This window comes from Charadrius vociferus, unplaced genomic scaffold (genome assembly GCF_000708025.1).
Source record: "Charadrius vociferus isolate BGI_N301 unplaced genomic scaffold, ASM70802v2 scaffold61, whole genome shotgun sequence".
In the NCBI taxonomy this organism is placed as follows: domain Eukaryota; kingdom Metazoa; phylum Chordata; class Aves; order Charadriiformes; family Charadriidae; genus Charadrius; species Charadrius vociferus.
Genome location: NW_009646945.1, coordinates 4,460,089 through 4,475,810, shown reverse-complemented (window position 1 = coordinate 4,475,810; position 15,722 = coordinate 4,460,089). Strand labels below are relative to the sequence as shown.

The 15,722-nt window shown below is 37.3% G+C and overlaps 1 protein-coding gene across 1 annotated transcript in view; it reads left to right on the top strand.

Moving 5' to 3' along the window:
* Positions 1-13,757, top strand: part of ZEB1 (zinc finger E-box binding homeobox 1) — a 197,028-nt gene extending 183,271 nt beyond the window's left edge. Inside the window, exons 6-9 of the mRNA XM_009895127.1 lie at positions 4,148-4,253; positions 5,780-7,590; positions 9,152-9,332; positions 11,288-13,757. Coding sequence (XP_009893429.1) covers positions 4,148-4,253; positions 5,780-7,590; positions 9,152-9,332; positions 11,288-11,829 — 2,640 coding nt within the window. The 3' untranslated portion in view covers positions 11,830-13,757. The remainder of the gene's footprint in view (positions 1-4,147; positions 4,254-5,779; positions 7,591-9,151; positions 9,333-11,287) is intronic.
* Positions 13,758-15,722: the final 1,965 nt, after the last annotated feature.

Here is a 15,722-nt window from a genome sequence, read left to right as displayed (position 1 = left end):
AAAGCAGAAGAATAAAGTAGTTGGAAGGGCTAGAAGCTTTCCCCATATTTGCGTGAAGAAAAATAATGTAGTTGGAAGGGCTAGAAGGCTTTCCCATATTTGCGTGAAGTTTGAATGAAAAGAGAAAAAATACCAAGCGAGTAAACAATCTCAGAAGAATTGCTACAAAGGCAAACTCAAATTGTATTCCTGCAGATATATTTTAATGGGCTTACACTTTTGAAGGCACAATTGCATTTCATGAGTGTTGTTGCTATGAAGTATCTGGAACTCAAAATACCTGTTTAGGTGTGTTTTTTCTTTAGAGCCATAGCCAGAATCAAAAGCACAATAGTTTAGATATTTGGTAAATTTGAAATGTGTATTTGTTTATGTTACTGTCACAAAATTGTCATGTCTTCAAAATTGGCTTCATATGCATGTAAATGATTACATGTCATTGTAATTACAATGATTACGTAATGGAAAATTATTTTTTTTCTATAGTAAAGTATAGACCTCCTGGTTGTGGATCTTAAGCAGCTCATGTCCAAAACGTAATGTCTTATTCTTAAAGGACTTCACCTGGAAGTAGATTATTTGGATAAGTTTGTTAGCTGGTTCATGGCCAGTATGTGACAATTTTGTAGTTGTTCTGTACAAGGAAGCAAAGAGTAAAGGTAATTTCTGGCATAGTGAAGGCAGTGGAAGAGGTATGTGCACACTGTGCCTCCCTCTCAGGAAGGGGGAAATGTACCAACTGCGGCTGCTTCTACTCCAGCGGAGAGCTGAGAGCCATCCTGGCACCTTCTCCTTCATTCCCCTCTCCTCCCCATCCCCGGCATCCCTCACAGCTCCCCTGGCTGCTCCTACACCACTAATGGTTGGTAGGAAGCAATGCTGCATATCTTTTGTCCCGTTTCACATGTGAAGCACCAAAAAAGATACTGAAGTATGAATAAGTGCTTTCTTATATTTGTTTTATTTTTCTTCTCAACAACTTACACAGCACCCATGTGTAGTCTGTTAAAATTTTATTTTGCCATGGACACTACTGAGAAACAGCAGCTCTTGAAGACCATGGTCAAACTGGCTGTGAAAAATCACTGATGTACCTGTAATTCTTGTTCTCCAAATAACTTGTGAGGCTTCCATTAATTAGTTTCAGTTCTCTGTTATGAAAAGAGTGGACTTTAGTCCTAAGCACAGTAAATATTTGATGCAGGGATGTATTAGTGGCTAGTTACAGACCTTAATGATGATGTTTCTTGTTTCAGTCCTAAAAGGAATGCAGAGGAGTATTCTTTGAATGCGGTTAATTCTTTAATGAGCGGAAAACAGCAGTTTTGTACAGTGCATTAAAAAATACATCACACATCAGAGACAAAAAAAGTGGATTCAACAGTACTGAAAGGGGCAAAGCATTTGAATGTGAGAAAATGAAGGTGAAAGGATATCAAAGGTGGTACTTTAGAGAGAGTTACGATTTCTGTTAGTTTTAAAGAAGTTCCTAGAGAGTGAGTTCCTAGATCCTAGTCTGAGGATGTCTCATGCAATCATGGATTTTTCAGAGTTGGAAGAGACCTCTAGAGATCATCTAGTCCAACCCCCCCTGCTAAAGCAGGATTGCCTAGAGCACATTACTCAGGACTGCATCCAGGTGGGTCTTGAAAATCTCCAGAGAAGGAGACTCCACAACCTCCCTGGGCAGCCTGTGCCCCTGCTCTGTCACCCGAACCGTAACGAAGTTTTTCCCTGTATTTGAACGGAACTCCCTATGTTCCAACTTGTGCACATTGCCCCTCGTCCTGTCACTGGGAACCACTGAAAAGAGTCTGGCTCCATCCTCCTTCAACCTACCCTTTAGATACTTGTAAGCAATAATAAGGTCTCTCCTCAGTCTTTGTTTCAATTTGTCTCAGATTTACCAAAAAAAACCCAAAAAAGTATAGGACAGACAGCAAGAAAGATGAATAAAGAATTACAAATAAAAGAAGGCAAGGCAAAATGGATGGAAACACTGCCTAGCATAAAGTTCAAGGCATCTTATGGCTATGACCAGGAAAACAGGAAAACTCATTAAAAATTTGGTAAAAGAAATATGAGCTTCCATGCCTTGGAAGCAGAACATCAAATTTTAAAGACTGGAGCAGAAACATTTCTGACAGATTGAATACATGCACTAATATTTTGTATGAATATTTATGTAGTCCGGCATCTGCAGTAGCTGTATATATGCTGAGATCCTTTAACTTGTATAATCTCAAGTCAAACAGTAGTAAATGATTCTCTGCAGGCTTAAGTAAATCCTGACACGGTCCTCTAGACTCAGTGAAGTTGGATCATTAATGTGAAACGCAGCAAGTCAGGCACAATCATCTAGAACATCATCTTCAAGGGACTTAGTTAAACAAAGCTGAAAAGCTGTGTAGACTAGCAAAAGACAGCTGACAAACCCGGGAATAAGGGTCAAGTGCTAATCAGGATAAATCAGAGCGGAGACCTCACTGCAGAGCCTGGGAGGAGGCAGGAAGGAGCCCACCCCGAGGAGGGTGGGAGCAGTATCTGCTGAGAGGTGAAAACTGCAGCTTAACCAAACGCTTATCCCAAGGGAACTGTCAAATTAGAGTACTTGGAAGTAATTTAGATTATCTTGTTTCAATTTGTCTTCTGTTAGCATCTGTATCGAATAACGGAGGACGGGGTGTAGAACGGGGAGGGTTGATAATTTGGACAGCATATCTCATAGCAGAGTGCTCAGATTTTCATCCAGCAAACGGCACGGCTGCAGGTTCTTCAGATCTAAAGGCATAAATCAGAACAAGAACATCGTCCTGCCTTTTTATTCATCCCCGCTTCTCCAGTGCAGACCTCAGCCCCAGCTGCTGTGTCTGCGCTCAGGGAACAGCCTCAGCGCTCGGTGAGCCTCTGCTCCCACCACAGCCGACCATGGGAGACCAGAAGTAGGTGTAGGAGCTCCCCACCAAGGTTTGACACCAGAGGAGGTTAACGCACGTCAGCCGATCTGTGGTCGCTGCCCGTAGGCAGGTTGTTTCCCCAGATGACATGAGTAGCTCTATTAATGAGTTTATGAAAATACCTGCCCCGGTTACCAAAAATCTTCAGCTGCATCCAAATGGTGGTGGAGTATCTGTTTGCAAAGTGAGCTCTACTTAAAAAGGAGCTGCTGCTTTTATAATAAACAATTTGTTCAAACAGAAAAAATTCTTATTCCTCCATTTCATGTTGGTAGTTAAGCTACTCCAACTTCTAAAATGTATGTAATTTTAGTCTTTAAAAATACACATTCATAGATTTATGCAGTTTGTAATAAAATTATATATCTTGCATATGCATATCACATATATACTGCATATATTTACATGTCTGTCTTAGCTTTTGCTTTTTTTTAAACTAGTATAATAATAAGATAAATTAAAAATAATTTGGAACTTAACAATAAATGCTCTCACAAGGCAAAATATAACAAAAATAACCACAGAGCTTCAATGCAAGTAGTGAAGAAGTGTACTTGGGAAATCCCTCCACATTGTTATTTATCTTAATTTAGTTTTTTGCATTTATTTTGAGAATTAATTGTGACTGAGAGTGCCTTTGTTGTCACTGAGCCATCTTCTCTTGAGCAATCCTGTGGCATCATTACATAGAGGAATCCAAGGCCAACAGTAAGCGCTGGAAGCATGTAAATGGAAAAATCAAGTCAACTGATTAAACTTTAAACAGGCTTTTATATGCTTTAATGTTTCTCTGTCCTGCCTGACATATTCTGTGGGTGGTGGGCTTGGGTTTTTTCTTGTTTTTTTTGCTTTCACAAGTAGAATTAGCATGCATCCTGGAACTTCTTACTCACATAACATGTCAGTGCAAGCTTCATCTGAAGTTAGGAGAAGGGGCAAATGTATTTTGGGGTTGTTTGGGTTTTTTGTTTTTACTGTACCAGATTTGTTCAGAAAATACACATGGCTCAGTTTTAACCTGACTTCTAATTTGTTTCTTTTTCATGCATAACACATACCACCTTCAGTCTCTTAAAATTATGATTGATTCTCTTCAGTTTTGTATGGCAGTTTCTCTGTTACAATGTGAAAATACAAGATGTTTTTCCATCGTTCTGTCCTATGCAATAATTACGAATTCTTTCTTACAGAGACATGTGACGCAGTCCAGTGGTAACAGAAAATTCAAGTGCACTGAATGTGGAAAAGCTTTTAAATATAAACATCACCTAAAGGAGCACCTACGAATCCACAGTGGTAAATAAACCAAACACTGAATTATGCACTACTGTTTCCATTTCTACTCTTTATAACTTTGATGTGATATCAGTCTTGTAAGTCTAAGTTTAAAATACTAGTGTTTTCTGTTTTATTCTTCTGGGGCTCCTTAAGCACTGACTGCAGCCTTCAGCTGTGTGCAGGAAATACGTAGGATAACCTAAGAGGATTTACAGTTGCAGCTTAAGCTCTGACAGTTAAGGAAAACTTCACTTGTGGCAGAAGAAATGGGGTATCCTTCTGGTCCTTTTTCAGTTGTCTGTTTTTTCTCAATGTTTGCAGACCACTCAGCATGTTAGGAGCCTTGCTAGAAAATTGTGATTTATAATAATTGGGACATAACAACTATGCTTCCTACTGTCTGTGGCTGTGATTTTTATATAAAAATGATATTAGAATATTAAAATAGCCTCAGGACACAGGTCTGGAATTGTGATATACTGTCACAAAAGTTTCAATTTATAAGAAAAGTTCAAATTTGTAAGTAATTTAATATATAATATATATTAATATATAAAAATAAGTAAAATGTGTTCACTCAAAAGAGATTCTCAATTTTTCTCTTTAACACAAATTTACCTATTGACAGAAAGTCTGAAAACAAAGTTTTAGGCCAACTTTTCCTTTCCTATCAGTTGCTCAACCATGATAACCACAATTAAAGGCACCTGACTTACAAGTCTTCCTTCAGCAAACAATTTTTTTCCAGAGGGTGGTGGCACTGTGCCTGTGAGTGAGAAAGCCTCAGTCAACGTACTTTTGAATCTGAAGCAAGCCAGCTATTTTGGCTCTTTCCTTTTCCTCTATAGCACAGACTCCCTGAAAAGCCAACTCTGGCTATGGGTATAACAATTGCATAATTGTGTGCATCTTCCTGGCAATTTAACCTGATGTTCATCTCTGAAGGCAAACATACATCTGTCTTCTGCATGTGTCTTGTTTCCCTTTACTTAAACTTTGCCTGGTTTTGTTCAGCTGATAAGTATTGTAGGAAGATACAGATATATCGTATTTGAGTTTGCCGCAATACGATGTGCGTAGCTCCTTATGTAATTATTGCATTAATGGCATTTGTATTTTTTCTTTGGTTAATCATATTCTAATTTTTTTCCATCCTGAAGTAGTTTATGCCGTTTCTGAAGTTAGTAGTGGTACTACTTGAATGGAGTTCAATGAAATCTGCAAATATCATATAGACTCATTTATGTGATACGTAGACAGTTACTGTGAAATACTTGAATGTATCATGATCATGTGGGCTCCATCCTGTATCTACTAGTGGATCACAAACTTACTAAAGGACCCTAGGGTCAGAGGTATAGATGACATAATTACTCTTACTGTTCAATTCACTGTATAAGATTTTTTTTTCCCCTAGGACTCTTTAAGAGGTCATTTTGATGTATTCTTTTGTAGTTGCTGTTACTTGATGAAGTTACTCTGTAACCTAGTAAACTGTTGCATATGCCTTTTTTCTTCTTTCTTCTTTTTTTTTTTCTCTTTAGGAGAGAAGCCATATGAATGCCCAAACTGCAAGAAACGTTTTTCCCATTCTGGTTCATACAGTTCACACATAAGCAGTAAGAAGTGTATTGGTTTGATGCCCGTGAATGGTCGAGCTCGGTCGGGGCTCAAGACGTCTCAGTGCTCCTCCCCTTCCCTTTCTGCATCACCAGGTAGCCCAGCAAGACCACAGATACGACAAAAGATAGAAAATAAACCCTTGCAAGAGCAACTTCCTGTTAACCAAATTAAAACTGAACCTGTGGATTATGAATTCAAGCCCATAGTGGTTGCTTCAGGAATTAATTGTTCAACCCCTTTGCAGAATGGGGTTTTTAGTGGTGGTAGCCCGTTGCAGGCAACCAGTTCTCCTCAGGGTGTGGTGCAAGCTGTTGTTCTACCAACAGTAGGTCTGGTGTCTCCCATAAGCATCAATTTAAGTGACATTCAAAATGTACTTAAAGTGGCAGTGGATGGTAATGTAATAAGGCAAGTATTGGAAAACAATCATGCTAATCTTGCATCCAAAGAACAAGAAACAATCAGCAATGCATCTATACCACAAGCTGGCCATTCCCTCATTTCAGCTATCAGTCTTCCTTTGGTTGACCAAGATGGGACAACCAAAATTATCATCAACTACAGCTTGGAGCAGCCAAGTCAACTTCAGGTTGTTCCACAAAATCTAAAAAAAGAAAATTCTGTTCCTACAAATAGTTGCAAAAATGAAAAACTACCAGAAGATCTTACGGTGAAGTCTGAGAAAGATAAGAACTTTGAAGGAGAGACCAATGATAGCACTTGTCTTCTTTGTGATGACTGTCCAGGAGATCTTAATGCACTTCAAGAATTAAAGCACTATGAAACGAAAAATCCTCCTCAGCTTCCTCAGCCCAGTGGAACAGAAGCTGAGAAGCCCGACTCCCCTGTCCCGTCAGAAACTGGGGAGAACAACCTATCTCCTGGTCAGCCACCTTTAAAGAACCTTTTATCGCTCCTGAAAGCGTATTATGCATTAAATGCACAACCGAGTGCAGAAGAGCTTTCAAAAATAGCTGATTCAGTAAACCTACCACTGGATGTGGTAAAAAAGTGGTTTGAAAAAATGCAAGCTGGACAAATTTCTGTGCAATCTTCTGGACCATCTTCTCCTGAGCAAGTTAAATTAAGCAGTCCCACAGATAACGATGATCAAGCAGCAACTACAAATGTGAGCGAACCCCAGAACAGCACAAATAATTCACAAAATCCTGTCAATACAACAAAATCGCAGACTTTACCAGGGGGATCAACTCTGAATGGTTCACGCAGTAGCACGCCATCCCCATCGCCACTAAACCTTTCTTCATCAAGAAATTCACAGGGTTATACGTACACAGCAGAGGGTGTACAAGAAGAGCCACAAATTGAACCTCTTGACCTTTCGCTACCAAAGCAACATGGAGAACTGTTGGAGAGATCTACCATAACTAGTGTTTACCAGAACAGTGTTTATTCTGTCCAAGAAGAACCTTTGAACTTAACTTGTGCAAAAAAAGAACCACAAAAGGACAACAATATTACAGACTCTGATCCTATTGTAAATGTAATCCCACCAAGTGCCAATCCCATAAATATTGCTATACCTACAGTCACTGCCCAGTTACCTACAATTGTTGCCATTGCTGACCAGAACAGTGTTCCATGCTTGAGAGCTCTTGCTGCCAATAAGCAAACCATTTTGATTCCACAGGTGGCTTATACATACTCTACTACAGTTAGTCCTGCCGTTCAAGAAACACCACCAAAACAGACCCAAGCCAATGGAAATCAGGTACTTCGGTCCCGGTATTCCTGTATGTTGTATATGACGTGTTTATTCTGTATCCGTACTGAACTAACAAAGCTGTCAAGATAAATTAAATAAAATGTAAATATAAGCTATCAGGTTTATTCAGCTTGATTGTTAATGGGTAATAGAGGTTACTGTTAACTCCTCCTCAAAGCTAGCTGGCTTGGGCAGCCTGAGTCCAGACTGCCAGAAACTATACAGTTCTGTGCATGGATGAGTCAGTTCTTCACTGTGTTCGGTCATTCAGAAGTGTCTTCTAGGACATCAGTGCTCAGTATTTTAAAGATAGTTTCATTCTTCTGATCAAAAAGCAAAGTAAGGCCATGGCTTGTGTTTCTTGCTGGCTCAATATCTCCTCTTTCCCCACACCCAGAAAATAAACTATTTGTAACTTCTGGCTACTCCCTTCAGTCTGCTCTGCTTTCTTGGCTTGCAGAGTAACTGAATTCATCCTACACCATAACGGCACTTTAAACAAAATTCAGATGTATTCTCAGTTGAAAGTTGGACAGGTATTTACCTTCATCTGCCATTCCTGTATCCTGTCCTGTTCCTCCCTGAGTATGTCCAGATGTGATCTAAGCGTTGTCAGTCCTGCTGAGAAACACCTGCGCATGTAGGGACAGAGCAGAACAGACAAGTGGTTCGCATAAAGACTTGGCATTTCTAATTAAATCTTAGAAATCGGCTGTGTAGCATTTTATGCAGGTTTCTGTATAGCCAGAGACTGAGGAGCCTTGAAGAGTTACAAGGTTACTTATATGTTAAAGTACATCAGACAGATGACATTTGAGGTAGCTAACACGTGCATTTTTATATTCAGATTTGGTAATATATGATAAAAGTAATTTCGTATGTGGGGATACTGCTGATATCAGTAGAAAATACTGTGCTGCTTACAGGTGAGCTTCAAGGCTTGAAACGCTTAGAAATAGACTACAGTTGTGATTAAAAAAAAATTTAATAAAACATTTGAAATTCCCAAAATTTTGAGTTAGGTAGTGTTTGTGGTAGTGTTATGAGGAAGAGGGTAGTCAAATACGCAAATTCAAGTGATAACTTAAATAGCTTTTTTGTGAAAACTTCATCAGAAAATACAGTCTTAACTTCCATAAAATCTATGAGGTAGCAAAATGTGGGTAACAAACATTAGTGGAAAAATGCAGTTAGATTTCAAATTTACTCTTCCAACTTACTGAGGTACTTTATAGGTCTGTAATCTTCTTTTCCTTCCTAACATTGTATTTATGTTATGGGCCCTAAAACATGATGTGTCAGTGTAGCTTAGACCTGGCCAACAGTCAAATTTGGATGTGCTTAAAGTCAGTCCCAGTGAGAATTCTGCATCTGTATGGTGGCAGGGACTGCAAAGCAGAGTGATGCAGTGGAAGATTTTTTTGACTCTGTAAGTCTAAACAATTTTGTTTGGCTCTTTATGGAATTGAATGAAAATAACAGTGCAGCTTCAGCTTATATTTTATAAATTGTGGGCTGCATCAGTGCATTTTGTGTTGAACTCAACCTTTTTCATAATTTTCTTAAGGATGAAAGGCAAGACACTAGCTCAGAAGGAGTATCGAATGTAGAAGATCAAAATGATTCTGATTCAACACCCCCAAAGAAAAAGATGAGAAAGACAGAAAATGGGATGTATGCATGTGATTTATGTGACAAAATATTTCAGAAGAGCAGCTCATTATTGAGACATAAGTATGAACACACAGGTATGTACTAGGAAAAACAGTTTCAGATCGTTATTTCATTGGTAGTGTGTAACCAGTAATCTCAGCTGGAATCTGGTTCTCAGAAAGTGTAGGGAGCTGTAATAGTCCTCCTTATCATCTGTGCTCAGCTCTCTTTAGAAACCTATGTTTTGTATATTTGTTTGACAGAACAAATTCTGTGTTTCTTTAAATTTGTAAGACCTAAACCCTGAATAGAAAAAGGGGAGTTTCTTCCATCTGGCTCATGGACAATCATCTATGAGCCACAGCCTGTAATAAAGGATTTATTACTTCTAATTTACCTTGCCTCATTATAAATTAAGCAAAATTAAAAATTAAAATTATAAATGAAGAAAAAAGGATCATGTATGTGTATGATACTTTCTTTACAGGAAAGGCGGTGTATCTATCTAGCATGAAGGATTTTCAAATCGAGCCACATTTGTAATTATCTGTAACAACCATTCATTAGACATGGAATCTAACCCCAAAAGAACATCCCTTTGGCTTCAATTTTTATTTTTAATTTCTCATAGTCGTTCCTTTTGGCTCCTGTTCTGGTATCTTTAGTCTTTTTTTGATAACTGTTGGTCTCTTATATCTTCTGTGATGTCTTTAAAAGAATTCTTTTTTTTTTAATTATTTTTTTATTTAGTCTGCATATTAATGTTTTAACTTCAGCCTACATACAGAATTAAAAAGATTAAAAATCCCCCTTTGTCTTTACCATTTGATCAAGTTTCTCAAGTTGTATTCATTAAAACTATCTATTGCATATATTTCCTGTCCTGAGACTCTTTTAACTCCTTTTTTTCATAACACAAGTGTTCTTTCCATTCTGCTTTTAAATTAACTGCAGTGTTCAGAATCATAGCATCCTAGAATCATTTAGGTTGGAAAAGACCCTTAAGACGATCGAGTCCAACCGTTAACCTGGCACTGCCAAGTTCACCACTAAACCACGTCCCTAAGCACCACGTCTACCCGTCTTTTTAAATACTTCCAGGGGTGGTGACTCAACCACTTCCCTGTTCCAATGCTTGATAACCCTTTCTGTGAAGAAATTTTTCCTAATATCCAATCTAAACCTCCCCTGGAGCAACTTGAGGCCATTTCCTCTTATCCTGTCTTTTGTTACTTGGCAGAAGAGACCAACACCCACCTCACTGCTTGTTTGGTGGAAGTTGACACGGACGCGTTGATTATCTGTATAGTGTGACCAGAAAACTGCTGTCTTATTGTCTGTGTCTTTTATGTCAGGGCTAAGACTGTCTAAAGTTGTTTTGCGTAACCACTTTGGGTGTTGAAATCAAAATAACATTACTAGGCTCATGCAGTGTTTATAAGAGCCTCAAAAAACAAGGCAAGAAAGTAGAAAGCTGGAAAACAGAGCAGAAAGAGAGCTAAGTGAAACAAAGCAGATTTTTCTAGTTAATATATATGTAGTCAGCAAGTTTTGTACATAAGGCACTTACTTGTGCCAACCTAGATTTTAGAATTATTTTCTTTTCACCTATAACATGGAAGAAGGACTTGGTACACAAAAAACAACATAAAAGCTTCATTGATTTAAAATTTCCATCAATATAGAAAAGTTAAAACAGTCAAAATAACGTTTACTGCCAGAAAAATGTCTCCTTTTTGAATTTACTTCTATTTGCACTTTTTTTTTTAGCTAAAAGTTACATCTGAGAATATGTTTGTCCTTTTATGTTCAGTTTTCCTAAAGAACTTACAAATTACCCTGTCATTGTAAGAGTGTACCCTTGGACACTTGTCCTTTGGGCTCAGGTGAGAAACCCAGGCTGAGGATGCGTGGAGTAGAACGTCTTGTTAAATAAAATTATTAACTGTTGGTAATACGTTCACCACCAGCATTTTATGATGAAAACAACAGTATACATTTTTAAAACTTCAGCTACAAGATGCTCAGTTGTCTGTGCTTTATTTTGTAGGTAAAAGACCTCATGAGTGTGGAATCTGTAAAAAAGCATTTAAACACAAACACCATTTGATTGAACACATGCGACTGCATTCTGGGGAGAAACCCTACCAATGTGACAAATGTGGAAAGCGGTTTTCACACTCGGGGTCTTACTCTCAACACATGAATCATCGCTACTCCTATTGCAAAAGAGAGGCAGAAGAGCGTGACAGCACGGAACAGGAGGAGACGGGCCAGGAGGTCCTCAATAACGAGCATGCTGGTGCCAGAGCATCTCCATCGCAGATCGACTCGGATGAGCGAGAGAGTTTAACCAGGGAAGAAGAGGAAGACAGTGAAAAAGAGGAAGAGGAGGAGGAAGAAAAAGAGGTAGAAGGACTTCAGGAAGAAAAAGAATGTAGAAAACTACAAGAAGTAGAGGATGAAGAGGAAGAAGAAGAAGGCGGCAAAACTGAAGGTAACAAGAATGATGAAGCTGTAAATCAAGCAAGCAATGCAGAACCAGAAGTTACACAGAATAACGGGCAGGTGTCGGAAGAAAAAAACGAATAAAGCTTAAATGATAGTTTTTTCTATAAGGAAAAAAAAATTGGTAATGAAGTTCGTTCTATATTATACATGCTTTTCATGGAAACACAGTAGCCTGCATACTGTGATTTCTGTTCACTACTGTGTAAAAAAATATATATATAAAAAAAAAGAAAAAGAAAAAAAAAAGAAATCCAGGTGTGCCTGAACCTCAAACTTAGTAATTTTTCACACAGTTTTCAAAGTTAGGAACAAGTTTATAACATGAAGCAGATTAGAAAAATACAGTGACTCTGGAAGCAAAGATTTAACAGGTTGTAGGAAACCTGATTTATTAGACAAGCATCTGGCATTGTTTGTTTTATCAGTATTAATTTTCATTCTTAAGTTGATTAATTTTTAAGCTGTACAATTGGGAGAGATTTATATGATTTTTTTTTTTTTATGGTAAAACATTTCCTAAATCCGCTTCAGTATTTTCCTATGTTTTAAAATGTGAGAACTTCTGCACTACAAAATTCCCTTTTGCAGAAACCTGTAATGCAGTTGCAGACAGTGCTTGGCTACCTTTGTAAATTCAACCTAGAAGGTAGCAATTTATGACATTAGATGTTGTAGTAGAGCATATTATCATTTAAAGTGTATTGTTAGCCTTAAGAAAGCAGATGATAGAAGAACTGAAGTTTCTTACTCATGTGATTAAAAATGTAGTTGAAAAGATTGTCGTTGAGTTCTGATTGCAGGGACTAACAGTGTTAATACTGGTAAGGACAGCAAAGTCGTCAAAATCAGTGTTTGTAATTGTGTTTTGAGTATGTAGTAACAATATGAAGGATATGATATGAAGCTTTGTATCTCCTTTGGCCTTATGCAAGACCTGTGTGCTGTAAGTGCCATTTATCAGTATTACAGAGGCTCTGAGCAGCCTTTATCCAATGTGTGGCCTACAATAACTAGCATTTGTTGATTTGTATCAAACTTCTAAACTAATCATGGGGAAAAAAACACTCAGCCATCAGAGAAGTAAGAACACTGGTATATTTCATTATTTAATTATTTGGTGGTATTTTGGGTTAATACCTGACTTGCAGAATTTCTCTACAATAATTACAAGGGAAATTTTCTAATCTGCTTTATTGCTTTATTGGTTTACTTTAATTTCAGACACATACATGACATGTTATCTGGCTCATAAGTATTTTCAAATGTTAGTTATTATGGACCCCATTTATTAACAATGTTAGCTGATTTTTACCTATCAGTATTATTTTATTTCTTTTAGTTTATAGATCTGTGCAACATTTTGTACTGTATGTCTTCAAACCTGGCAGTATTAATACCCTTCTTACTGACATATGTACCTTTTTAGTTTTAGAAAACTTTTATATTTATGTGTCTTATTTTTATATTTCTTTATTTATTACACAGTGTAGTGTATAATACTGTAGTTTGTATTAATACAATAATATATTTTAGTATGAAAATTTGGAAAGTTGATAAGATTTAAAGTAGAGATGCAATCGGTTCTCTTGCATTGAGATTTGATTTAACAGTGTTATGTTAACATTTATACTTGCCTTGGACTGTAGAACAGAAGAATTAAAATGGGAATGTATTAATTTTACAATTGCAATCAATTCATTTTACCTTTACCCAGTTTTTAATATAAAGCTCTTAAATTTTGAAATTCACTGTGTGACTAATAGCATGATGCTCTGCAGTTTTATTAAGAGATTAGTCTAACCATAAAACTCTCATTTCCTTAGTAAGCCAAATTAGAATAATCTTATAAACAGTGTTGGGAACAATGTTTAACATATTTGTGCCAATTTGTTCCTGTATTCATGTATGTATGTTACAAATCTGAAACTTCATTTTTAAGTTCCTTGTTACATCATGGTCATTTTCTAGTTTTTTACCAGACTCCCCATCTCACAATAAAATGCGTCAACAAGTCTGACTTACTGTCATTATTCTGGTAATTTAGAAAATGGTTTTAAATTATTTATATGAGATGTTATTCGGACAGGGTTCCTGCTTCAATGTTGATGCTCAGTTCTGATTGTATGTAAGCAGCACGTAAGTGAAAGAAAAGGTTGACTGTGTGCAGGCAAAGGGATTGCTACCTGAGCTTATTGATTCTACAAACCTTAGTAGAACAATTGCGTTTTCAAAACGAACCACGTGGTTTTGTGATTTATTTTTGTTCTCTTGTATCTATCTAATATACAGTTTAATGCTGTCTTTCAATAAGAATGCTTTTCAAGGAAGTAAGTCTAACTGTTTTCTTGATTTAGCAGTAAGCTAGTGTGGAGGTTGATATATATATTGCAGTTGAACTTTCCAAAGATACAGCACCAGCATTACGGATATATACAGTTTCAGAAATGTAAGTGTGAAGGCTTGAAAGTTGTATTACATATGCATGTTTATAATGTTTTGAAGTTTAAGCAAAGTTTAGAGACTATTCTTTAAGCGAAGTTCTGTTCTTTTAACAATCCCTAAAAGGGGATTTCAGTTGTTCATTTTTGGTTTTTTTACAGGAACACCATGTAAGTTAATTTAAATTCACGTATCTAAGTTTTGAATAATTCTTAATCTCACCATCTCAACATTAATGCCATATATTAGTTGTTTTACTTTGTATTTTGCTGTACAGTATACCAAATATTGTGCTTTTAAGTGGAGTAGGGTCCTGACTCAATAGTATCATTGAGGTAAACATGAGAAAGCTGGTTTCAAAAAAATAACCTTTTATATTGCATCAATAATGTTGCCGTTTAATTATTATCATAACAGAATTGGTCAGGTAATTCAGGATCTCTCACTGGTAAAACAGGCTCTGCTCTGTTCTAGGTAATGACACACTTATTTTTGAAACTATTTTAAGATTTTTCACATTTTTCATATTTCAGGAACGTCATACTTGTCTCTAGTAATAAACCCAGTGAGACATTTGTTGAAAATGGGATGGAAATAATATTTTTCTGTCTTTAGTAATAGAACAAAGAATTTTAATAGGTTACGTCAGTGACAGCTGCACATGAAAGGCCAGTAACTTCCATTTCCAGAACCTTAAATGAAGCCAGAGAAAACCATGCTTGGATAGAGAGCAAAGTCCAAGCAATTTTGATTCAGGAAATGTCATCGGTTTGGGGGAGAAAATTTATATCCATTACTTAGACTATGAAACTGTTATTAACATTTTTATCTTCAAAATGGATTGGTGTATTGAATTTTGCATCTGTTAGGCTCAGAGATGCCTCTGATGTTTTTGACCTTATAACATCATTTATTATCCATTTGAAAAACACAAAAAACGTGATGCATCTTCATTTAGCAGAGTAAACTCAGCTGGAACAAAGATGTGCTTAGGAGATGCAGGCTTTATTTCCAGCCCCATCAGGGAGGTGCCTGTGGTGTAGCACAGCCTGGGCAGCTGTGAAGGAGTCCACCAAGGTACCAGAAGCAGTCCAGCTGCAGCCACGTGGACCTTCTCTGTAAGTTAATGGCAAAGCAGTTTCAAGGAGAGTAAGTTTCACACATTAAATAAAGTGAAAGCAGAAGTGTAAAGCCTTTGTGTTCTGTCCTTTAATGATAAATAAAAGTTGAAAAGAGCAGTAAAAATGGAATGTAGGTTTAATAAAACTTCATTGTCCTGTGACCTCTTCTTTGGTCAGAAGATGAAGAGTGCATCAGTGGCTCTGTGTGCCCAGGCTGTTGTCTGTGCTTGCTTCTTCCTCATGATCACCATGTGTGGTTCATCTTAGCTAAGCGAGGTAGTATCCATGTGGCATCCCAGTGGTGATCCTGGTGGCATTCTCAAATTCTTCATAGCCATGTTGCTGTCTACTTGCTGGTTCTCTGGAGTGACCTATCCATACGTGTAATTCGTAGCACAGCAATGCTCAGCAATG